This window comes from Lontra canadensis, unplaced genomic scaffold (assembly GCF_010015895.1).
Source record: "Lontra canadensis isolate GAN:19392208 unplaced genomic scaffold, GSC_riverotter_1.0 scaffold4, whole genome shotgun sequence".
NCBI lineage: Eukaryota > Metazoa > Chordata > Mammalia > Carnivora > Mustelidae > Lontra > Lontra canadensis.
In genome coordinates, this window is record NW_022630998.1 from 49,903,243 (window position 1) to 49,929,599 (window position 26,357).

The following is a 26,357-nucleotide window of genomic DNA, read 5'->3' on the forward strand; positions in this document are numbered from 1 at the left end:
TGGTCTTCTATATCGCTAATTCTTTCTTCTGCCTCATTTATCCTAGCAGTGAGAGCCTCCATTTTTGATTGCACCTCATTAATAGCTTTTTTGATTTCAACTTGGTTAGATTTTAGTTCTTTTATTTCTCCAGAAAGGGCTTTTATATCTCCCAAGAGGGTTTCTCTAATATCTTCCATGCCTTTTTTGAGCCCAGCTAGAACCCTGAGAATCATCATTCTGAACTCTAGATCTGACATATTACCAGTGTTTGTATTGATTAGGTCCCTAGCCTTTGGTACTGCCTCTTGTTCTTTTTTTTTGTGGTGAATTTTTCCGCCTTGTCATTTTGTCCAGATAAGAGTATATGAAGGAGCTAGTAAAATACTAAAAGTTTGGCAACAACCCCAGGAAAATATGCTTTAGCCAAATCAGAAGAGATCCCAAATCGTGAGGTGGGAGAAAAGGGATAAAAAAGTTCAGAAAGAAAAAAAGAAAAAGAAAAGAAACAATTAAAAAAAGAAAACCAATAAGAAAAAATATAAAAAGGAAAAAAAAATGTATACATATTAGATAAACTAGTTAAAAAAACGTTAAAAAAGAAAAGGGTAAAAGTTAAAAAAATTTAGCAGAAGAAGAGAAAAAAAATTGAAATAGAAAAAAAATTAAATTAACTGCAATGCTAAAGAATCATGGGGAGAAAGCCATGAGTTCCATGCTTTGCTTTCTCCTCCTCTGGAATTCCGCTGTTCTCTTTGGTATTGAAACTGCACTCCTCGTAAGTGAACTTGGTCCTGGCTGGGTTTCTTGTTGATCTTCTGGGGGAGGGGCCTGTTGTAGTGATTCTCAAGTGTCTTTGCCCCAGGCGGATTTGCACCGCCCTTACCAGGGGCCGGGCTGAGTAATCCGCTCGGGTTTGCTTTTGGGAGCTTTTGTTCCCTGAGCGCTTTCTGTAGAGTTCCAGAGGACAGGAATGAAGATGGCGGCCTCCCAGTCTCCGGCCGGAGGAGCCGAGAGCCCAGGGCCCCACTCCTCAGTGTGCCCTCAGAGAACAGTGCCCAATTACTCCCATCACCCTGGCCTCTGGCTGCGCTCCGAGCTGACCAAGCCTGCGACCGGTTCAAGGTAACCCCGAGCTTAGAGCTCACTCCTCGGCTCTGTCTCTGTAGCTGGCTTCCCTGTTCTAATACCTGCAAGCTCTGCGACACTCAAGACACCCCGATCCTTCTGTGACCCTGCGGGACCTGAGGCCACACTGGCCCCGCGTGGGCTTCACCCCAGTTAAGCCTCTGGAGTGATGTCCCTCAGCGGAACAGACTTTTAAAAGTCCTGATTTCGTGCTCCGTTGCTCCGCCGCTTGCCGGGAGCCGGCCCCTCCCCCCGGGGTCTATCTTCCCGTCCCTTTCAGAAAGTGGTTGATTTTCTGTTTCTAGAATTGCTGTTCTTCTTCTCTTCGGTCTCCTGTTGGATTTGTAGGTGTTTGCAATCTTTAGATAAGCTATCTAGCTGATCTCCCGTAACCTGAAGTAGTCTCAGCCTGCTACTTCTCCACCATCTTGACTCCTCCTACAACAAATGGTGTTTGGAAAACTGGACAGCCACATGCAGAAAAATGAAACTGGACCATTTCCTTACTCCACACACAAAAAGAGACTCAAAATGGATGAAGGACCTCAATGTGAGGAAGGAATCCATCAAAATCCTTGAGAAGAACACAGGCAGCAACCTCTTCGACCTCAGCCACAGAAACTTCTTCCTAGAGATATCACCAAAGGCAAGGGAAGCAAGGGCAAAAATGAAGTATTGGGACTTCATCAAGATTGAAAGCTTTTGCATAGCAAAGGAAACAGTCAACAAAACCAAAAGACAACTGGCAGAATGGGAGAAGCTTTTGGAAACGACATATCAGATAAAGGATTAGTATCCAAAATCTAGAAAGAACTTACCAAACTCAACACCCAAAGAACAAATAATCCAATCAAGAAATGGGCAGAGGACATGAACAGACATTTCTGCAAATAAGACAGCCAGATGGCCAAGAGATACATGAAAACGTGCTCCACATCACTTGGCATCAGAGAAATACAAATCAAAACCACAATGAGATACCACCTCACACCAGTCAGAACGGCTAAAATTAACAAGTCAGGGAATGACAGATACTGGCGAGGATGCGGAGAAAGGGGAACCCTCCTACACTGTTGGTGGGAATGCAAGCTGGTGCAGCCACTCTGGAAAACAGCATGGAGGTTCCTCAAAAAGTTGAAAGTAGAGCTACCCTACGATCCAGCAATTGCACTACTGGGTATTTACCCTAAAGATAGAAATGTTGTGATCTGAAGGGGCATGTGCACCTGAATGTTTATTGCAGCAATGTCCACAATAGCCAAACTCTGGAAAGAACCGAGATGTCCATGAACAGATGAATGGATAAAGAAGAGGTGGTGTGTGTGTGTATATATATATATACACACACACACATACATACAATGGAATACTATGCAGCCATCAAAAGGGATGAAATCTTGCCATTTGCAATGACGTGGACAGAACTAGAGGGTATTATGCTTAGCAAAATAAGTCAATCAGAGAAAGACAATGACCATATGATCTCCCTGATACAGTGAAGTTGAGAGGCGATGTGGGGGGTTTTGGGGGTAGGAAAAGTATAAATGAAACAAGATGGGATCAGGAGGGAGAAAAACCATAAGAGACTCTTAATCTCACAAAACAAAATGAGGGTTGCCGGGGGGGGGGGGGGGTTAGGGAGAGGGTGGTGGGGACATTGAGGAAAGTATGTGCTATGGTGAGTGCTGTGAAGTGTGTAAACCTGGCGATTCACAGACATGTACCCCTGGGGCTAATGGTACAATATATGTTAATAAAAATAAGAATTATAATAAAAAAGCTATATTAATAATAACATTAAATGTAAGTGGTATAACTACCCCAAATGAAAGCAGAGATTGTCAGACTGGATAAGAAAGCAAGACCTAACTACATGCTGCATACAAGAAATGCCCTATCAATGTAAAAACACAGATAGGCAAAGCAAATGGATGGGAAAGATATCCCATGTTACCACTAATTAAAAGAAAGTTGAAATGGCTATCCTAATAGCAGACAAAGGATATTTCAGAGTAAAGACTATTGCCAAGAATAAAGACTGTGATTTGATAAAGATAAAGGGATCAAATAGTCAAGAGGACACAAAGATACTTAATGTTTCTTCATCTAATAACAGAACTTTAAGATACATAAGACAAAACCTTTAAAAAAAAAGGCAAAATTGTAAGGAGAAACAGGCAAAATCCATAACTATAGTCAGAATATTCAACTGTCTTCTCTTAGTAATAGGACAAGTCGACAGAAAAAAAATCAGCAAGAACACAGAGGAATTGACTCAAATGCCCATCAGTTGAAGACTGGATACATAGAATGTAATATATTCATACAATGTAGGATTATTCAACCATAAAAAGGGATGAAATAATGACATGTGTTAAAATGCTATGCTAAGTGAAAGAAGTCAGTCATAAAGGACACATATTATATGATTCTATTTATACAAAATATCCAGAATAGTCAAATCTATAGAGACAGAAAGTAGAGTAGTGGTTGCCAGCTGTTAGGACAGAATATTTGTGTCCCGGCAATTCATATGTCAAACCTAATACCTAATGTGATGGTATTTGGAAGTGGGACTTGGGGAGGTGATTAGGTCATAAACACGATTAGTGCCCTTATAAAAGAGATCTCAGAGAGCTCCCTCCACCTGCCACCATGTGAGAGCACAATGAGAACATGGTGATCTAAAAACCAGAAAATTCTCTCACCAGACTCTCACCAGACACTGAATCTACTGACACCTTGATCTTGGGACTTCCCCAACTCTAGACCTGGGAGAAATAAATGTGTGTTTAATCTATACTTTTTGTTAACAGCAGACTGAATGAAGACATCAGGAAATGAAAGAAAGGAAAATGGGGAGTGACTAACCAGGGAACTTCTTTTAGGGATGATGAAAATGTTCTGGAATTAGTGATGATATTTGTACAACTTTGATAACATACTAAAACCCACTAAATCATATGCTTTAAAAAGGTAAAATCTGTGGTATGTAAATTGCATTTCAATTAAAAAAAATATAAAGGACTTGAACCATACTGTCAACCACCTTGAAATAATTGGAACTAAATGACATTTATAGCATGATACATTCTTTTCAAGTTCACATGAAACAGTTACCCAGATAAACCCTATTTTAATCCACAGAATAAATTTTAAATCTAAAAGAATTCAAATCATATAAGATATGTTCTCTGACTACTATGAATTTAAATTATAAATCAATAAGAAAAATACTTGGAAAATAAACATTTGTAAGTTAAATAACAAGCTCCTAAATAACCCAAAGTTCACAATAATAAAAAGGGAAGTTAAAAACTATTTTGTACTAAATAGAAATAAAAACAAGTCAAAATGTATAAGACACAGTTAAAGTAGTACTTACAGAAAAATGTATAGCCCTAAACATCTACACAAACAAAGAAGGACTCAAACCAATGACATCAGCTTCCACTTTAAGAAACTAGAAAGAGAGGAGCTAATTAAAGCTAATTAAACATAAAAAATATAATTAATAGCAGCAGTCAAGGAAATAGAATACTTATGAACAATAAAGAAAATCAGTAAAACCACTTGAAAATAGAAAACACAAATTACCAATATCAAGAATGAGGAGATGATACCATTACATACAGATATTAGAAATATAATACGGGGATGTTATAAATAATTTAATAAATTCAAAAACTTAGAAAAAAATGGACACATTTCCTGAAATATCAACTACCTGAGTTCATTTAAGAATAGATAACTTAATATTCCTATCTCAATCAAAGAAATTGAATTTGTATTTTTGAATCTTCTCACAAAGAAAATTTCAGGCTCATAGAGCCTCTCCAAAGAAAACTCTTAGGGAAGAAATACCAATTCTGTACAAACTCTTCCAGAGAATTCTATGAGGTGAGCATCACTCTGATGCCAACATTCGATTAGATGACCATATTCCACTCACTTCTTTAGACAGTAGAGCTTAGCCTCCTCAAATAATACCCTTCAAATCCAAACAACAGTCTTCTGATGTCTTTAAGGAGCCTCCTTCTACCTGGAAGCTTCTTATTCTTAACTCCAGGGCAGAGAAAGCAGATGATGATTATAATCTAGTACATAATACCCTAACTATGGTCAATGACTCTTAGACCTCCAGAAATAAAAGCAGTTATCCTCATGTCTTAACAGTAACAAAAGTAGCCAAGTTGATTCTCTGACATATTTTATTGTTCACCAAGCAGCAAAAATAAAACAAAAGTCAAAATATCATTTTAATATTGTTCAATAGCTTGCCCATCATTGATGAAAACTCATCAACTATGTGAAGAGAAATGTTTCAAGCTGAAGGCTGCAGCAAGCCGAAGAAGCCAGGTGCTCAATGTTGGCCATGGAGTCTTACAGATATTAGCTGTAAGTCATAGGATATGAAGATGCTTACATCTCCAGAGTACAAAGCAAAGCTACACTCATATTTGATGTTCCTGTCTCCTTTCCTGCATCCCTGACCTCCTTCCTCTTTTAATTGTGGTACAAGTGGTCACTTTTGCTAATAATATAACACAAGCTGCTACTCTCAGTAGATGCAGACAGATTTTATTATCTTTACCTCTCAAGGACATTTTTGCTTTTGGGATTTTTAAGAAGGCAGAGAAATATTGGAATAAAGGATGCAAGAAGCAGATAAAAATTTGAAGGAGACAGAGAGGAAGAGAGAGGAGAAGGAGGGAAAGTTGGGGTGGGTGATGTGAAGAAGTGAGGGAGGAATGGGACATGAGAGAAAGAAGAGAAGAGGGAATCAAAACCGGAGGGACGACGAAGAATGGAGAGTATGCACAGTAAAAAGAGAAGGTGAATGACAACCTGTTTTATTCCTCTTTGCCCACCTCCATCAAGAACTGCTAGTAAGAAGGGACACCTGCATGGCTCAGTGGGTTAAGCCTCTGCCTTCGGCTCAGGTCATGGTCTCAGGGTTCTGGGATTGAGCCCCACATCGAGCCCCACATCAGGTCCCACATGGAGCCCCGCATCGGGCTCTGCTCAGCAGGGAGCCTGCTTTCTCCCCTCTCTGTCTGCCTCTCTGCCCACTTGTTATCTCTCTCCTCTCTGTCAAATAAATAAATAAAATCTTAAAAAAAAAAAAAGAACTGCTAGTAAGGAAACTAGGAAGAGATTTCAACTGATAAAAAACTTAGAATTCATTCAAAAAAGAAGTCAGGATGGAAACTGGGTAAAAGATCATAGACTAAATACTTCCTCTACACAGACTTTTACTAGCTTTTCTGGCCAAAGAGAATAAACAAGTATCAAATATTCATCCTACCTCTAGAAAGTGAACTATAATGTATGTGTCAATATATCATTTGTTTCACAATATCAACCACCATTCTCAGAGATCATAAGAATTCATGGCACTCCCCACTAGCCATTCTTTCTCAGGCTCCTTTGCTAGATTCTCCTCACTGATCTACCACTGAAATATTGCAATCTGAGGGGGGACTCCTGGATTCCTCTCTTCTTCTCTTGGTTCTCTACTCTTTGCTCCATGTGATCCCATAAATCTCTACTCCTATAAATACCACCTACATGCTTACGATCTCAATAGTACATATCCAGCTAGGAGCTCTCCTCCAGAATCCAAATGTGTATCTACCACTGCAAACTGGATATTTCCACTTAAGTCTCAGGGCATGTCAGAATAAACATGTCCAAAATTGATTTTGCCCCTTTGGTAGTAGGTTGACTGACCTAACTTCTATTTATAACTTCCTTTTCCCTTGTCTCCTTTCCTATGAGGCCATCAAAGGTCACAATTCAATTTCCCATCCACTCCAATACCTGGTGGTTTCCATGGATCCGTATAACTCAATTCTGACCCATGACATATAAATAGATTATCTCCTGATATTGTCTTTTCCTTTCATCCTTCTTGAGGATCAGAACACATATACAAGGCTTGCAGGTTCCACAATTACTTGGTGATCATGAGGTAATACAAATGAGGCTGAAAGTTACAGCACCAAGGATGGCAGAGAGGAAACACAGAAAGAACATGCATCTCTGATGGTACCATTAGCCTAGTTCACTAGCCCTTAAATGCCTCACTTCAGTGTCCACGTTATTTGAAATAAATGAAGGTGTACTTGTCTAAACCAATGTAGTCTCATTTTCTGTTAGTGGCAGCCCAAGTCATTCCTGACACAGCCTCCAAAACTGTTTCGTCTCTGTCTTTCTCATCTCATTGAAATGCTTTATAATTGCCCCTGATGCTCCAGCTAGAAATAAGATGGGTCTTTTAGATTTCTCTGTTTCCCACAACCCCTCGATCCTAACCCTACCCTATCAAACACACAGAGTGAGTCCATCATTAAGTCCTGTGGCCATTCCTCCAAAGACTAGGGCCACACTCTCAATGGCTTTCCTAGCACTGCAGCTTCCCCAGGCCAGATCAAATGGGGAAGCTTTTCACATGCTGGTACCATCCCTACTCATCTCAAATTTGCATGGTTAACTCCTTTTACCCTCAAGGCCCAGCTTAAGTGTGTCCTCAGAGAGGCCTTGTTTGACCATCCTATTAAAATTATTTAGAATTTAATACAGAGAATTAACAAAAAGGTCTTATTTGACTGAGAAGATGAAAGAGGACTACAGAGACAGTGAGAGCAGGAGATGGCCCCCACACCTGGGGCTGGGATCTGGAGCTCTGACGGTCCCATTTGTCTCCATCTCTACCTCAGGCGCTTGGAGGAGGCTCTGCGGAGCTGCTTCTCAGATTCCAAGGAGAGGGTGTTACCTGGGTGGTACTGGCACCTCTGACAGGGTGCAATCAAGCTGTTTCTGGGAATGCTGGAAAAAACTCGGAACTGCAAACAACTGGTGATGCTGGGGTAAAATGCATGGCAATGGTACCCACTGGGGCAACAAGGAGAGTGAGGAAGAGCAAGTCCTTTTGGGTTCCTCTCATCTACCCATCTTCCACACTGCTTCCTATGAATAGAGCCTAATATGGACACACTTGGCAAAGGAAAAATGTGGTGTTTGCAGAGCCTCAGCCTGAAGGATTCGGAGCAGCATATAAAAGGCTGAGTTCAGGGGTAAGATATGATACATAGCTTAAGAAGAAGCACAGTTTTTTTTTTTTAAATTGTCCTTTCTCCCTTGCTAGACAATACGTGTTCAGGACCTATGCCTTTCTTTTTACTGTTTTACTCCCACCATGTGCAGAGTATAAGTACATAGAAGGTACTCCAAAAATATTTCTTTAGTGGATGGATTTATTGGATTTTTCTCAAAACTAGTGAGCAAAGTGTACAATTTAATTCTTTGTCAACTGAATAATACCAAATGCCTCATATGATGGTCTAGGCAGTTGAGTTAAATATGAAGATGAGGCGCTTCCTTGTTACTTAGCAAGGAATTTAAGACATTCTCATATGACATTAAATCATAAAATGCCATAGAAAGCATTCACATGTTTAAATGCCCAGAGAATTAAACAGGCAGCAAAATCCACAGGAGATGAGAAAAGGAAAATATAAAGGTCGGTTTGGAATAACTCAGAAGACTTGTGGAAGAAGCTGCCACCTGAGGCAGGCTTGAAAGGGGGCAGACAAGCAAAGTCCCGGAAGATGGATGAGTCTGGCAGGTTTTCAGATGTTTCTGATGAAAGCAGAGAAGTGAGAAATTACTAGAAGTCACTGAAAAAGTGAACTCGAACCAACTGTGGCAAATAGCAAGTTCTGGAGTTAGAATTATAAGCAGTATGTCTTTTGCAAAGAGGAGCCATTAAGAAGTTTTAAGCGAAGGAGTGGTGTGGCACTGGGAATATTTTCTGAAGGTAAATTTGGCAGTGTCACGGGAACTGACTAAATAGGGAGAATCTGGAGCCAGAAAGACGAGTTAGAAGACTGACACAATCTTGAGCCGGAAAGAGATGGTGGAGATAGAAATTAGAGAGAAAGGGAACATGTAACATTTAGAAGGAAGAATCAATATAACATAACACAGAATTAATCTAGGGAAAAGTTAGTGAAGAGAATTTAACCTGCAGCAATTCACCGAAGGTTCAGAGGATGGAGAGAGATGAAAGATCATTGAGTTTCATCCAAAGAACATGATTAACAATGATATCCGTAAATTAAAAGTCCCAGTGAATATCCTCTGATAACTAAACCCAGTATTTTCCCAAAAGTTATCATGAATCTGGAAGAATATATATGTCTTCATCTTGAGGGTCTTCAGAAGTACTGGGTTTCTGGAAGTTATAATATTGAGGTGACATCTCATTTCCATAGATATGCTCCTCAAAGTTGGTCTGCCAAGTGTTCTCATACAGTTCTTTATCAGTTACCTCTTTATGTTTGGGATCACCACTTTCCACATTTTCATAGCTGCTATGCGTGTTAGTCCCTCTTCCAGAAGATCTGCAGTGCTGGTTCTGAACTGAGATTTTATGCCTTGAGCTGATAGTGAGGAGACTTGAGAGTGTTTTAGTATTGTCTTTTCTCCTGCTGCTTCTCCTTTGCAAGACCCTTGGTAAGGGAAAATGCACTGGGTTACCATGTTTCCAGCACCAAACACAACCAATTCCACAGATTAACAAGAGGAAAAGAAGGGAAATTCCTATAGAAGTGGCCACTGGTGTATTTCCACAGCTTTTTAACATTTCTGCACAAGCACTGTTGTTTCGTGGTATGGGGGAGCCCTTAATGAATTCACAGGTGCAGACAAATGTAATTCCTCTTAGGGTGGAATTTAAAAATAATCCTGGAAGCTCTTTTTGACATTTCTTTTTCAGATGTGGAAGAACATCATTTGGCAAAGTCCTGATACAATCAGAGGAGAGATTGAATAAACGTAGCCTTGGACGATCCTTCTCGTTGTATGTGATGCTTTTTGCACTACAGTCCCCAATGTATAATTGCACTGTGTCGGGGGGGATTTTAATTGACTTCACTTCACTTTCTATCAATGAATCACAAGACAAAGCAAAAATGAGTGGAAGATAATGGCAGAGCAGACAACTCAAGAAAGAGAAGGTTGGACGATCTGCCATCCATACACCTCCTATAAATTAAAACACAAATTAATTGCATATTTATTACATAGCATAATAAAAAAATCTGTCAATATCTGCCAGTATATTAAGCACTGTCATTTAGTGAGTTCCTGACTCAAAAGAGAATATAGTACTAGCTGTGGTGAGAAGAGAAAAAGAACTTCTACCTGCTCAAGCCTGAGTAGTTTTATTAGATTTCAACATGGATTTTGACAATAATGTTAATAATTTTCAAGTGAAAGACAATGATTTGAATGCAATAAGAGAAAGGGAGAGGATTATACCTGCGCAATAATTTCCATTATTTATCACCTTCTCTGTGAGGCCTTTTCCTTAATCACTCCTTCCTCTGTATTCCCCTATAAATGAGGCCATTCTCTATTATAGCATGACAGCTTAAGTTACAGCAAATTGTGTGCCTTCCCACCTGGTTAAATGGTGGGCAGGGATCAGGTCTTTTCACTGTATATTCCTAGAGAATAGCACAGTACCTAGTGCAGGAAAGAAATTCAGTTGACATTTTATTAAATAAGGGAGTCAAGAAACAAATGACTCCAAATCTCAGCATCTAATTGCTTAAGTCATTTAAAACTTAAGATACGTCTTCTAAAGGGTATAGGTGTTTTGTTCGGTTTTAAGATTTTATTTATTTGAGAGAGAGATAGATAGTGAGAGAGACAACAAGTGGGGGTGAGGGGAAGAGGGAGAAGCAGACTCCCCACTGAGCAGGGAGCCTGATGCAAAGCTCATTCCTAGGACCCTGGGGTCATGACCTGAGCTAAAGGCAGACGCTTAAGCAACTGAGCCACCCATGCACCCCTAAAGGATATAGTTCATACTTAAAAGAAGAAAAGAGCTCTTTGACCTACCACAAAATATCTAAAACAAAATTTGAAAGGCTTTCTATAACTAGTGTTCTCACAACTTGCAGGAAACAACTTTTCAATTAAGATATTTTCATAACGTTTTCTGCCAAGGCTTTAAAATGGCAAAGAGATAAGAAATGAAAAGTGTTCAACCAGACTGAGTGTTGTATTATGATTTTATCAACAAAACATTATTACTATATGTTTTCAGCCTAGACACAGAAACAGTTACATCTAATACCATTTTCACTATTGTTGCTGTTTCTAGTTTTATTGAGATATATAATTGATACATAATATTGTATCAGTTCAAGGTATATAGCATAATTTGACATATGAATACATATGTGAAATACAACATGATACATATTGTGAAATGATGGCCATACTAAATTTAGCTAATGACCATCACCTCACATAGTATAACTTTTTTCTTCTCATAATACTTTTTAAGATCTACTCTCTTAGCATCCTTCAAATACACAATACGGTGTTGTTAACTATAGTCATCCAATATTGTTAACAGTGCTTGTGGGATGATTATCATCATCTATTGAATGTCACCATTGATAATATTTAGTTAAGAGCTTATTTTGGATCACCTTCTAAAAACTTTTACATGGATTATCTCATTTATCCTACAGATGCCATATGAATTAGATACTACTGTAATGCCTATTTTAGAGAAGAGTAAGGAGAGGATTAAAGAATTTAACTTCTTGAATAACTAAGAAGCGACTGAATCCAAGAGTCAAGTAAAATTTGCCCCAAAATACTATTCTTAACCAAAGTTCTATAAATGGCTATAAAGAACATCTATTGCTAAACTTTTATAGCTTGATTTGCTCTGAGCTTCTAGAGGGATGGAGCTCTTACTTATTTTTATATTACCAAAACCAGTACAAGACAAAGAAGAGCTACTTTCTTAAATATTTGTTAGTAAATGGAGCAAACAGCATTAGGATAACAGTGGCAACAATAAACAGGGAAAAAGTAACCCTACAAAGCTGAGTCCTGATTTTAGTGAGTGTTCACACCTGAAAGTAAACTTTCCTAAATTTGTTCAAGGTTGGACTACATCAACGTGAAAATTTTCAGTTTGGCATTTCACACAAAACACCGAATTACATATGAAATGCAGTTAACTTCTATAAAATTGATTTGATAAAACTGTATGGACAGACATCCTAGATCTAGACATCTTTGGAACTTTTCTAGGTTCCCTCCTTTATAAAGACCAGATACAATTCTATGTCCAAAGGCAAATATTTGGCAAATGACTTTAACCTTTAGGATCTCATTTCCTTTCTAAAACAGATAAGAACTGATTGTAGGAAGATAATTTATGGTATAAGTGATTACTCATTTAAGTAAAAATTTGGTAGCATATTTGAACTGAATTTCAAATATAGATTAAAATTAATCACCTTTTTAAAATTCTAAGCTTGCAACAAAATGGGGAATGCTGACTATTGCTGAACATTGGGTAATAAATTGCCCTCACCATTTCTGAGATGATAATTTATTTTTACCATCTATGTTGTGCTATGTAGACAATCCAGAATATTCCAAATAGGAAAACTGTCAAAGAAGTGTTTACTGAGATAAATACAAGAAGACTTCTTAAAAGAGAATACATCCTTTTTATGCTCTAAAACAACTTAATAGGAAAACATCTGAGAGGCAAAATGGAAAGACCTACTAGAATGGAAACCATATGTTAAACAAGAGCCTCTCAAAGCTGGCTTAACACCCCAATTAGTCTCATTTTGCCCAATATGCAAGAAGGCTGTTCCTGTTTTGGAAAACAGTTCCAACACGCTACCTAACAATTATTCTTATTTGTCTTAAAATCACAAATGATTGATAGACTTCTGGAATCTTCAAAGGCAGAATACTGCCCATTTGGAAACAAGACAATAGCAAAGCCTAATTTTAATGGTAAGCATATACACTGGTAGAGACAGATTAACATCACCCTCAGTTTGTAAATTCATTATTGTCACCGAAGGCCACCTAAAAACTATGGTAACATAAAGTCATTATTTAAAATGAATTTGTTCCTTATAGTTTTTCATCAGCCACATGCCTTAAATCAGGTTCTCACTTACCTTGAGACTGCTGAGCCAAACTACTCTTTTGGTTAAATCTGCTTTAGTGTTCCTCTTTTTAGTGTTCTTCTTCTTTACCCCCTCCTTCAGATTATTTCATACTTGCAAAGTTTCCTGATTGCAGAGGAAGTTCTTATCAGATGTACCAGAATTAAGATAAATGGCATGAGTTTTTGAAAAAGGAAGTCCAGCCCTTTATCCTTGTCAATAATTCTTCAGCTACATCAGAGAATGATACCTGGAGCCCAGATGCTTCTTTATTTGCATAATATTTGCAGTCCTCACTTCAGAATCAATAAAAGTCATTTCATTTGCACTTAAAATTTTTTAAGAAGAAAGATTTTGAAATGTAATTACATGGAGGTCTTGTTTATTTGTTTGCTTATAGGATTGTTTAAAATAGTCTTCATTTAAAATACTGTGTCTCAGTGCCACAGGTTATGTTTCCACTTGACAAGCTAGTGTCCAAATTTTGGTTCAGAAAGTGTTAATATTCCTTTACACTGGTAAAACAGCAATCTCCCAAAGTAGATTCAACTTGACGTGTGACGTTTCTGTGATCTTCTAGTAGGTAGAAAGGAAAATGGTTTCACTTTGTTTAATAACAGAGGCCAGCATATTGTGGGCATTCGCTAGGTCTTCTAAACACTTTGTGTACTACTTGGTAAATCCTGACAACAACCAGTGGGAGAGGGCTGCGATTCATCTGATTTTATAGGGGAGTAAATGGAAGCAGAAGGGTAACATAATCCCTGCCCAGTGCGGTCTGGCAGTGTGCCCCCAGCACCTGTGTGCTAAACCACTTCACTTGGTTGTCTCACTTGGGTGATTGAGAGGTTTCCAGCATAAAACCCTTATTTAACAGCCTTGCTCAGAGACCAACTCCACAGAGTTAAAAAAAGAACAGAAAAGGCTGAATTTAAAAAGATGAGATCAGGGTCGCCTGGGTGGCTCAGTGGGTTAAGCCGTTGCCTTCGGCTCGGGTCATGATCTCGGGGTCCTGGGATTGAGCCCCGCATCGGGCTCTCTGCTCAGCAGGGAGCCTGCTTCCTCCTCTCTCTCTTCCTGCCTCTCCGCTTGCTTGTGATCTCTGTCTGTCAAATAAATAAATAAAATCTTAAAAAAAAAAAAGATGAGCTCATAAAGCAATGGAAAGTTTGCCTTTTAAACTGTATTGGAACTTTTCAACCCCAGGGGATTTTCTTTAAGTCAATGAATGAAAAGACAATATTTCATTACTGAAACACCAACCAGACATCAGAAGAACAAGACTGTCAGTAGGGTTGGGCATGGATATTCTGCCAGGCATTGTGCTGAGTAATGGGGATGCAATAACGAACAAACTCCCTTGCCGCACCTCAAGCCTACTGGAAGGCTGCTGTACACACAGATCGTTTCAGATCAAGGAGGGAAGGGCTAAGAAAGACAAGAGTTATACACAGAGGACAGTCGGAATAAGGAAAAGAGGCATCCAGTTGAGAATGGTCAGGGAACACAAGACCTGGGCTAATAATAAGCCTCATGGAATAAAAAGGAGTTAATCAACGCAGAATAGAAGGGTTCCAGGCAAAACCCCAGAACGAAGGAGGTTATGAAGTGCTGCGAGGAATGAACCATAAAAGATAGTACCCTACTGCTATTCCATTCTAAGCTGCAAAATCTACCCCCTTGGAAAACGTGTCATGCCTACAGAGAAGAGCACTGTTTACGGTTCACTGGGCAACTTCGAAATGTTAGACTATGGTCCAGGGCTTAAAAACAAACAAACAAACAAACAAAAAACAAAACAAAAAAAAATGATAATGAAAGAAAAACAAAAAGGCTCAAGAGTTTCACTCCTAGGTATATGAAGACCACTTCTGTTTATAACTGCTTTAATTCAGAATTTCTCAAAGCTCTAGAAACATTTGAAAGTTCCCTCAACAATTCAACGGTGAATAGAACATGATAAATCCATTCAGCTGGACACCACATACAGCAATAAGAAATCTGAAATACTGATACATTTCAACAACATAGACAGATCTCACAAACATAATATAGACTTTAAAAAGCTATGGACAAAAGAGTACAAACTGTAAGGTTCCATTCTTAAATCACGGAAAGGTTGTTTATGAACACGTGATGGTAGAGTTTAGAAATACAGGGATTACTACAGAGTGGAAGGTGCATGAGGGATCCCTCCTGGATGCCAGAAATGTTCTGTATCTTGATCTTTGTGGTGGTTATGCATAACCATTCATTAAGCTCTCCCTTTAAGAATTGTGCACTATATGTAGGTTGTCTTAATTAAAATAAATTGGGAATGAATAAAAAGACAGTTCTTTTAAAAGTAAGGCAAAGTTAGGGCACCTGCACAGCTCAGTTGGTTAAGCATCCAACTCTTGATTTCAGCTTGGGTCATGATTTCGGAGTCATGAGATTGAGCCCCACATCAGGCTCTGTGCTTAGCACAGAGTCTGCTTGAGATTCTCTCTCTCCCTCTCCCTCTAGCCCCCTTCTACCCCCACACATCTGGAGGACCTCTCTCTAAAAAATAAATAAATAAATATTTAAAGAAATGAAATGAAAATTATGAAAAGTTGAGATAGAGATTTTTTTAAATTTTTTAATATTTTATTTATTTATTTGACACACAGAGAGAAAGAGAGATCACAAGTAGGCAGAGAGGCAGGCACGGTGGGTGGTGGGGAAGCAGGCTCCCTGCTGAGCAGAGAGCCCGATGTGGGGCTTGATCCCAGGACCCTGAGAACACAACCCGAGCCAAAGGCAGAGGCTTAAACTATTGAGTCACCCAGGCACCCCAAGATTTTTTTTTTAACTGTTTCATATGACCACCTTCTTTGGCAAACTGGTCTTCTAATTTGGATGGAGAAACAATAGGCAGACTTTGAGCTGCATGAATTCTACGTTTATCTAGTTTCTTAAGTCTGGGCATTGGCAAGGCTGGTGGTAAGAAAGAGGGGAGTTATTAATGAATCTTGAGCTTCAGCACAAAGTAGGGAATTTCTACTTTCTGAGCTTATGAACATGGTCTTTCACTGGCACACCTTGTCTTACTTAAAGATGTGGGACTGGAAAATCATGTTCAACCTAAAATTATATAGGTGTAAAGCAATTTTACCTAAAAGAAATAATTCTAGCATCTTGGGCAAATAATACAACTTCTTGGTCTTGCTTTCTTCATTCATAGGAAAACAATGGATTGGGTGATTCCTGACCTCTCTTCAAATCCTACTAAGTACATATGAACAATATAAGTAGTTGTCGCATTCAGAAGAGGGTTTTTGAAACTACTTTTCATATGCAATATACACTTCTCTTTTTAGTGTCACTCCCTCTTTTCATCATAAGTCTTTCCTAATTGCTACACAGATCAGATAACATGACTTGAAGTTTGCTTCAACACTCCCTCCTCCCCCAGTGTTTTCCTCTTTTATTCCTTCAGATGAAAATAAATGGACACTAGGGAACTTGAGCAATCATTCAACATGAAAAAATTTGAAAATCTTTTTTCATCTTCATGAATAAAATGAAAAGTCTTGCCATTTGCAAGGACGTGGATGGAACTGGAGGGTATTATGCTAAGTGAAATAAGTCCATCAGAGAAAGACAATTATCATATGATCTCACTCATATGTGGAATTTAAGAAACAAAACAGAGGATCATAAGGGAAGGGAGGGAAAAATAAAACAAGATGAAATCAGAGATAGAGACAAACCATAAGAGACTCTTAATCATAGGAAACCAACTGAGGGCTGCTGGAGTCAAGGGGTTGGGGGATGTGGTAACTGGGCGATGGACATTAAGGAAGGAAGGTATGATGTAATGAATAATATGTGCTATATAAGACTGATGAATCACTGAACCCTACCTCTAAAACTAAGAATATACTATATGTTAATTAACTGAATTTAAATAAAAATTAAAGATAAATTACACAAGGCAATTGAAAAAAAATCCTTTGCATTAAGACCCCGAATGATTTCTGTTCTACACTGATGCTGAGTGAGAAATTATGGAAAGCAGAGAACAGTAAATACTTTAGATTCACTCCCGCTACTTGCCCCTACTTGCCCCCCCCAACTGGGATGCTGTCTTATATAACTCTATTCCTACGAGGAGTACTAGGAGGTGAATAAAACAATAAACAAATACTATGGGAGTGGGTGGAGCTAGGCACCTGTCTAAAAGGGCCCTGATAAGCAGGTCCCCTTTTTTCCCTCTGCAAGAAATAGACCTCAGATGCCAATTCAGCTTCAGATGACCACTGAACATTCACCCAGAAAGTAACAGCTGAAGGGTGTGGGGCAAAAGGGGTTGATGGCCTCAAATAAACCCAGTGATGCTCCAGCCACACCCATTTCTCTACAAAAAATTTCCTGTGCTTACTTATACACATGTTTGCAAGAGAACAGGCTAAAGTCATGCTGTTCTTTTTTCTCTTAGGAAACATATCTCTCGTCATAATATGTTCCTTTTATTGGTTAATTTACCAAAATTTTATGACTATCTCCTTTTTGTCTTCACAGTCTACCCCATTGCTGACACTATGAACTAGCTTGGGCCAGTCATTCTACCACAGAGAGTCTCAATTTCCTTATTTGAAAAATGGATTTGAATAGATCATCAGTTCTTATCTCTAGCCATTCGCTAAAATCTCCTCAGGAGCTTTTCAAAATACTGATGCTGGGGTTCCAGGCCACAGGAGTTAAAGCAAAATATCTGAGGGTGTAACTAACTAAAACCTTAGTAGTTTTTGAAAGTTCCTCAGGTATTTAAAAGTCCCCAGCAAGCCAGTATTGAGGGCAGGCCTTTCCTGAACTAATATACTAGGGCTCTACTGAATGACCTTGAGGCACCTGGGGAGGGGGAGGGGGATCGGTAAGCCTGGTGGTGGGTACTAAGGAGGGCACATGTTGCATGGAGCACTGGGTGTGGTGCATAAACAATGAATTCTGGAACACCGAAAAAAATTTAAAAAAAAAATGGAACTCAAGAGATAATGTTGCAAGAAAAGGTAAAAAGTTCTCCAAAATGTTCAAAGTTCATCAGAGAAATACATGTTATTAAAAGCTCCTGAGGAATCTGGCTAAGATAGTTCATGCTAATTGCACACTCAAGCATACATCCCACTGCCCCTCAGACCACTTCTGCAGGTTTTCTTTTTGAATTCTCATAACAAGCATAAAGATGGGTTTTACACACTAATTTGGAGGTGAGGAAACAGGCCTCGAGGCACGAACAACCTGCCTGCCATCGTATGGTCTGTGCCAGATTCTGTTTTCAAACTCAGACTGTGTGCCTGGAATCTAGAGCTGATGCTTTTCACCTCTGCAGGACTATGAAGTGCTCTCTGACTTACTTACTTTCTTTCTTTCTTTCTTTTTCTTTTCTTTTAAGATTTTATTTATTTCTTTGACAGAGAGAGAGAGAGAGAGAGCACAAGTAGGCAAAGTGACAGGCAGAAGGAGAAGCAGACTTCCCACTGAACAGAGAGTCCAATGTGGGGCTTGATCTCGGGACCCTGGGACCATGACCCAAGCCGAAGGCAGACGCTTAGCCGACTGAGCCACCCAGGTGCCCCGCTATTATTTTTTAATTATGTAACCAAATTTCTGAGAAGTCCCAGATTAAAATCTGCCTTATTCCAAATGGTATACAGTTGAATCCCTATCTATTTCTGAATATTTGACCTGGGCTTCATAGCGGTGTGGCCCTGCTAGTGGCAGTAAGTCTGATGACTGGGGGAGAGCTTTTGCTTTGGTTCTAGCGAAGTACAGGGGTTCTTAGAAAGTACTGGAGAAGGTATAAGAATGAGACTGAGGTGTAAGACCAGGAAGCCCATGACTAAAAATCTTTTTTCTGTACATTTCATAGGAAAGTGACATGCTCATGAAAGGGCCTGGGCATGGTGAACCTTGTTACTATTACGGAGAATGACAAAAATGATCTGATCTTTAGCTCTGATGGGCTATTTATTCTAAATAAAGTTTACCCACTGTTCTTTATATGCAAGGACATGCCTTTATTCCAGGGCTCATCATCTCTTGCCTGAGCAACTTACTGGCCTTCTTCATCCTAACCTGGTCATTCAACAGTACTACTATATCTTAAAAGGCTGACAGAGTGATATTTTCCAAATATAAATCCCATACATCAGCCTCTTGAGTGAGATCCTTAAGCGATTCCCTATAGTCTGGGAGTTAAGCGCCAACCCTTATGGTAAGACGGTTAAGAAGGCTTTTCATGGTCTACCCCATGTGCCTTGTTGTGCCCTCCAGCCTCCTCCCTCCCTCCCTCAAGCCCAAACACAACTGCTTTCTTTCTAATCCTCCAACACTTCTAGTTCCTCCCTGCCTGTAGGCCCTGCATTAGTTCCTCCTAGTAACTCAGTTGTATTCTCCCAGATGCCCTGCACATCCCTCCTTCAAGCTTCCTCTTAAATGTCTCCTCCTCAGGGATGCCTTCTTTGACCATCCCACTCTAAAATCAATACCTACACTGCCTCCCACCCCCTTTCACACCTCCATTCGCTCTCAATGCCTCTCCTACTACCCCATTTATTTTCATCAAAGCCTATAGTACTGATACTTACATACATATATTAGTTTATTCTTGTATGTAATGACATAAGAACAGAGACCATGTCTTTCTTATTCACTGCTCTATCTCTAACAGTGCCTGTTGCATTTTCTGAGAAAATAAATGAAAGCAGTAGGGATCATTCTGAGAGAATAATCTTTGAACTAAAACACAGTTTTTTGGTCTTAAATATAAACATATATCAGGTTTAATAAATCATGTATATGTATATGTGTATATATATTTGTATACCATATTTACACATAAACGTATGAATGTTTACACATATATATTTATGTTTATACCCACAAATATATGTATATATATATATATAATATTTAGAGCATAATAATTAAAAAAACACCAATGCATTAGAGAAACTAAAAGTCACCACTACTTTGGAAGCCCCAATTTGCCCTACTCTGTGACACTATCCTCTCGTCTCCAGAATAACAATGATCCACGTTTTTCTGTTAATCAGTCCTTGAGCTTTTTTTTTTTTTTTTTAATAGTTTTGCCACTCATGTATCTATCTCTAGTTTTGGAAACTGGAGAGCAAGCACACACTCAGCGACTGGAGACATGGCAGGACCACCACTATTAAATGACGTTCTCAGAAGAAGAAGCGCTGCACTGAGCCACGGGACCAAAGCCTGCCCCAGCATCCCTGACTGCAGACAAGACCCCTCCTGGTGGGTGGGAGTGTCAGTGAGATGGGTCTAAAAAGTGCCATGAAAGCATAGAGACCATTGTTAGGCAGCTGGTAGGGCTCTAGCATGGACCAGACATGGATGTCCAGGGGAGAGAAGGTCAAAGCTGAGGGTGCTTCATGTTTTCTGCTTCTAAGTATGGTTTTCAGGGGTAGGTCAAACAGGAACACTTCTATGAGAGTAAAATGGGCCTTCAGGGGCATTCAGTGGGTTAAGCCTCTGCCTTCGGCTCATGCCATGATATTGGGGTCCTGGGATCAAGCCCTGCATCAGGCTCTCTGCTCAGTGGGGAGCCTGCTTCCCCCTCCCCTCTCTGTCTGGCTCTCTGCCTACTTGTGATCTCTGTTTGTCAAATAAATAAATAAAATCTTTAAAAAAAAAGAGTACAAAATCTCTTGAGTTTCTTATAAAACTAAACATACTCTTATCATATGATCCAGCAATCATGTTCCTTGTTATTTACCCAAAACAACTAAAAACTTCTGTCCACACAAAACCTGCACAAGCAGCTTTATTCATAATTTCCAAAACTTGGAAGCAACCAAGATGTCCTGCAGTAACTGAAAGGATAAACTGTGATATCCCCAGACGACAAAATCTTACTCAGTGCTAATAAGAAATAAGCTATCAAGCCCTAGTACTAGATGAAGGAACCTAAAATGCACGCTAATTAGTCAGGAGAAGCCAGCTGAAAAGGCTACATACTATGGGATTCCTAGTATATGACATCTGGAAAAGGCAAAACTATGAAGACAGTAAAATGATCTGGGGTTGTGGAAAGGGGGAAGCTAGGAATGAGCAGAGCACAGAGGACTTCTAGGGAAGTAAAAATACTCTGCATGATACCAAAAGGATAGATAGAGGATGTTATACATTTGTCTAGAGTCACAGAATGTACAACACCAAGAGGGAGCTGCAGCATAGACTACAGACTTTGGGGGGACTATGATGTGTCAGTGTAGGCTCATCAAGGTGACAAGTGTCCCACTCTGGTGGGATTATGGGGGAGGACCTGCATATGTGGAGTCTATGGGAAATCTCAGAACCTTCCCCTCAATTTTGCTGTGAACCTAAAACTTCTCTAAAAATCCACAATTTTAGTTAAGAAAAAAAGAAAGAGAGAAAGAAAGAAAGAAAAGATTCAATAGGATCCATCACTTGCAACTAAAACTGTGACTGATCTGCTGTGTATTTATTTATTTAATTTATTATTTTTATTTTTGCACTATGCTTTTAGCCGATCTTGGGACAGGCTTTATTGGATGTGTACTGGGACTCCTCTGTGGCCAGGACACAGCCATAACTCAAACTGGCTTACACAAAACAGATTTTTTGACTTATGTGACTGAGAAGCCCAGGAGCTTAATTTTTTTAATAATCTTTTTTTATCACAAACTTCCCAGTGAGTACATGGATACTCATTATATATTTTTCACACTTTCTTTAATATCTGCAATACTTCAAGACAAACTCAAACAAAGCAAAAGAAAACAAATGCAAAGTGGCAGGATGTTGTAGCTTAAAAAATACCACTGGTGTTTTGGTCTCTCCTTGTCCTGGATGGCTTGCTCTTCTCTAGGCCCCATGCCCGGTGGAATTGCCCTCAGCTCTAGCCTTACTGTACTTACAGCTGGCAGGAGACTGGCAAGAGTGAATCCTTCTCAACATTTCCACAAGTCTCAGAATTAACCACTGGCCTGAGCCAGGTTTCAAGCCAACTCTTGGAAGAACTATTTGGCCAGAGTTGTGTGCTGTTCTGATGGGCTGGGTCGGGGTCTCACGCTTCCCTTCTCCTAGGGCTAGGCTAACCATTTCTCTCTGCAGACTAATTCATGGTTTACCAGAGGCTATCATGGTGTTCTGACTAGGAGAAAGGAGATGGATGCTAGGCAGGAGAAACACAACTGACCATTTATGTTCTTGAAGATTATTTAGAGGAAAAAGGACAGAAATAAGACAAACAGTTCCTTCAGGACAAGAGAGATATTTCTCCAGTTGTCTCCCAAATTCTGAGGAGATCCTGAGGCAGCTCTAAAGTCAAATTATTGTCAGTAAGCTACCAAGAAGTACCAACTTTGTCCTACTGGTAGAAGAAGGTAGTGGAATTACCTTTTCTGTTAGTAACACTAGTATTAACGTGACAAAGATCCTATTCATGTTCAAACCACAGCCAGGCTCCTCTGAGTCTTTCCCAACTAAGCCTCAAACTTGGTCTATAAATACTTGAACAAATACTAACATAGTTTCAAGGAACTCAAGTCTGCCCCTCCAGCAGCTCAAGTCTGCCCCTCACACTCCCTTCTCCCCAGCAAAGTACCTGCCTGAGAAAACTCACTGCTGGCCCCCCAAATTAGTATCTGTTCCAGCCAATGCCTGAAGACAGAGCCTGTCTCCTAGTGTCTGTAAGAAGGTAAGAACCTTACTTCAGTGAAGGCCAGTTAACAAAAGCAGATGGGTTTCACATAGACCAACCCCCTCAAATCTCCCTGCTTTTTCTAAGTTCTCACTTTTCTGACTCTACAAGCCTGCACTTACCACTCCCTGCCCTGCACTCCCCGTCTCTCCTTAAAACACCTAGCCACCTTGTATAAATCCAAGTTGAATTCATTTCACACTGAACTCCTTTTCCTACTCAACAGTATATGACTGAGTAGAGTCTGTACTTATCACTTGACCTAGTGCCTGGCTTTGCTTCTCTTTCACATCTGTATCACAAGTAGAAAAATAGAAACAGTCAGAGGTAAAGGGCTGATAGGCTCTAGGAGCAAAGGCTGAGGAACAAAAACCCTAGAGACAACTGACATATACTTGGTTTGGCAATATGTGTGTGTGTGTGTGTGTGTGTGTGTGTGTGTGTGTTTTGCTTTCTTGTACCCATTCTTGTATACATGTCAAGAGATTACTTTCATTGTTTTAACAAGACTTTTCTGAAACAGACCACAAGAAACCATCACACTCAGGGACAGCAAAACCTGAGCAGGTGAGATGAGTGACCATTCTAGCTGGTCTGCTCAGCTTTGGGCAGACTGCCTGAAGCATTTGTCTCCTGTGTAAGATATCTCTATAAGCCAATCTGGACTGATACAACAAACTCAGAAACCACTGAGCTACACCCCACATAAATACGATAAACCCATCCTTGCATTATGGTATTATATCAACAAGAGCATTTGCTGATGACATTGTTTTCTACATTTTTTTAAGCTCTACTGAGATATAACTGACAAATTAAAACATATTTAAAATTGAGGAACAAATCCATCACCTCAGATAGTCACTCTTTTTTGGAAACAACTCTTTTAAGATTTACTCTCCTAGCAAATTTCAGTCATACACTATTGTCAGCTAGAGTCACCATACTACACGTTAGGACTTTGGATCTTATTCATCTTGTAACTGAAAGTTAGTACCATTTCACAACTTAGCTCCAATTCCCCCGCCCCACCCCTGTCCCTGAAAACAGTGATTTTACTGTTTCCATGAGTTAGACTTGTTGCTAGACTCCACCTGAGTGACACCATGCAGTACTTGTCTTTTCTCTGATTTCATTAGCATCATACCCTCTTTATCACTGTAGTCTCAAATGGGAGGACTTTCTTCCTTCTTAAGGCTGAGGAATATTCTATTGTATACACAAACCATGATTTCTTTATTCATCTGTTGAGGGGCACAGGCTGTTTTCCTACCTTGGCTCTCATGAATAATACTGTAGGAAGTTGTGTTAAAAGCGCTCCTGGCGCTAATTATGGCTTACCGTTGAAGTCATCTCTCGCTTCTTATTTGGAAGGGGTTATGCACAATGCGTCCTTTAAAGGCCCAGGAAGTCACCTGGCTGCCCTGGTGCTGGGGGAGGGAATGCTAAGGCCTCCTCCCCTGCAGGGGCATTGGTACCATGAAGGGAGGATCAGAGGCCAATGAGCCACAACATGGCTCAGTTCCAGTCCCAGATTCTACTCTTCATCTTGGCTGACCCAGGAACACCTTTTCATCCTGCTCTAGTGCCAACAGTGTAACATTTCTTGAGCGCTAAGGTACAAGGCACCGTGTATAGGTTTCTGAAATGCCTCTGTCATCCTGCAACGATTCTGACTGGGAAATACTGCTGTTCCCACTTTACAGACGAGGAAACTGGGGTTTAGTGAACGGTTCCATGTGTCTGTTAGGAGACCAAGGTATGTTACTGAGCGGGAGACACATCTTTTTGTCCCAGTTAACGAGATGTGCTGAACTATTTTTTGATACTAAATGCCAATGCTAGTGACATTACTGGGTTAGATGAACCCCTGGAAGGTACTTACAAAAAGGGTTTCCTCCAGCCCACTACCAAGTTGAGGTATCCACGGCATGGATGAAACAAGCGTTTTCAGAGACATTCTGTGTCAAACACTTCCAGCCTAAGGGAGGAAGGAGGCTTCACTGGCATTACTGAGTAGAAAGGGAAAGGCTTTTTGATTCTTTGAACAGCTGAGGGCAAGCACAGGCATGTTTCTCCTAAGTGAAAGTAGACTTCACTCCCAAGATGATCAGGGCTGATAGGGGGGTGGGGGTGGGGATGGGGGTAGAAATGAAGATTTACATAATCCTCCCCTTTAATAACCCTGGGGGTGACCTCTGCTCCCCAGATGGATGCAGACCTGTTCACTACCCTGCCTCAGGCATGCTGGTTAGAAAAGACCACCTGAACTTCCAAGAGCATTTTTACACTACACCCTTCTTTTATTGGTGGATAGTGAACTTTTTCATTTGTTTATGGCCTTCTGAGAGAAAAGGACTGTGAAGCACAGATTGTCAGGGTATTTTTCATTACTATTTCAAGTCTTTAGTTACCTTATACTCTTGTCTGTATTTTTGCCAAATGTATTTCCGCACTCGATGGACTGTGGGATATTCCATATGAAATTCAGGTCTACCCTCCAAACCGTTCTGGTATTTACTAAATAAGGTGAACATTGAATGTGTGTTCTGAGAGCCTCTGGCCCGGGGCGAAAATCAGATTTTTCGGTTTGTGGTGCCACCACGTGGACAGAACCAGGATTGCAGTCCATGCCATCCGCGGATCTGAAAAGGAAGTACTTTCCCTTGGAGATCATTCTTTAATTACAAAATATCATTACTCTGTAGTTCTTTGGCTTTAAATGCAGATACAGTTAAAATCCCAGTGTGATTTCTAGTGACACCTGGCAAGCTGATTCTAAACTTCATAGGAAAGTGTAAGTGGTCAAAAATAGCAAAGTCCCTTTAAAGAAGAAGGTGGGAGGCCTTTCCCTACCAGCTGTCAGGACTTACAATGAAGCTGTAGCAAGTAAGAAAACACAGCCCTGTCACAGGGATAGACTGATCAGTGGGAGAAATAGAATAAAGTGTCTACAAATTGGCCCATATGATGTGGCACTTTGATATAGGACCAAAGAGTCATGACAGATCAGTGAGGAAAGGAGGGACTGTTCAGTAAACAGAATTGGAACCAATGATTTTTCCATGTCAAAACAAAGTAAAATCCCCATCTCCCACTGGATGAGTTTTCCATTTGCTGCTCTAGCAAATTACCATGGACCGGGTGGTTTAAAGGACAGAAATTTTTCTCACGGTTCTGGAGTCTGGAAGACCAAGGTCAAGGTGTGGGCAGGCCTGGATTCTCTTGAGACCTCCCTCATGGGTTGCAGATGGCTGCCTTCTGGCTGTGTCTTCACGTGGTCGTTCCCCTGTGCACTCCTCAGGCATCCCTGGGGTCCCCTCGTATGCCCAAATTTCCTGTAATAAGGATGGAAATTAGACCGATTAGGGTTTCACCCAGATGCCCCCTTTAACCTTAGTTAACCTCTTTCATGACCGTGTCTCCAAGTACCTTCACAGTCTGAGAGACTGAGGGTTAGGACTTCAATATATGAATTTTGGGTGGACATAGCTCAGCCCATAACACACACTGTATACAAA

At 40.0% G+C, this 26,357-nt stretch overlaps 1 protein-coding gene and 1 long non-coding RNA gene across 4 annotated transcripts in view; one reads left to right on the forward strand and one right to left on the reverse strand.

Moving 5' to 3' along the window:
• Window positions 1–9,964, forward strand: part of LOC116862786 — a 42,923-nt gene extending 32,959 nt beyond the window's left edge. For 2 of the 3 annotated variants that reach the window (XR_004381705.1, XR_004381704.1), the window contains 2 exons: window positions 7,830–8,186; window positions 9,890–9,964. This is a non-coding gene — a long non-coding RNA (uncharacterized LOC116862786). Of the gene's footprint in view, window positions 1–6,223; window positions 8,187–9,889 lie in introns of those variants that run through there. The other variant, XR_004381703.1, reaches the window with a different exon arrangement.
• Window positions 8,228–13,149, reverse strand: GAPT (GRB2 binding adaptor protein, transmembrane). Its single transcript, XM_032850175.1, has 2 exons — window positions 13,128–13,149; window positions 8,228–10,158 (listed from the first exon to the last, which is right to left on the reverse strand). The coding sequence occupies exon 2, from the start codon at window positions 10,145–10,147 to the stop codon at window positions 9,287–9,289; it is 861 nt and encodes a 286-aa protein (XP_032706066.1). The 5' UTR covers window positions 10,148–10,158; window positions 13,128–13,149; the 3' UTR covers window positions 8,228–9,286.
• Window positions 13,150–26,357: the final 13,208 nt, after the last annotated feature.

Bases quoted from the DNA above. Each gene is read 5' to 3' on its own strand.
- GAPT (XM_032850175.1), bottom strand. From the start codon at position 10,147: ATGGCAGATCGTCCAACCTTCTCTTTCTTGAGTTGTCTGCTCTGCCAT.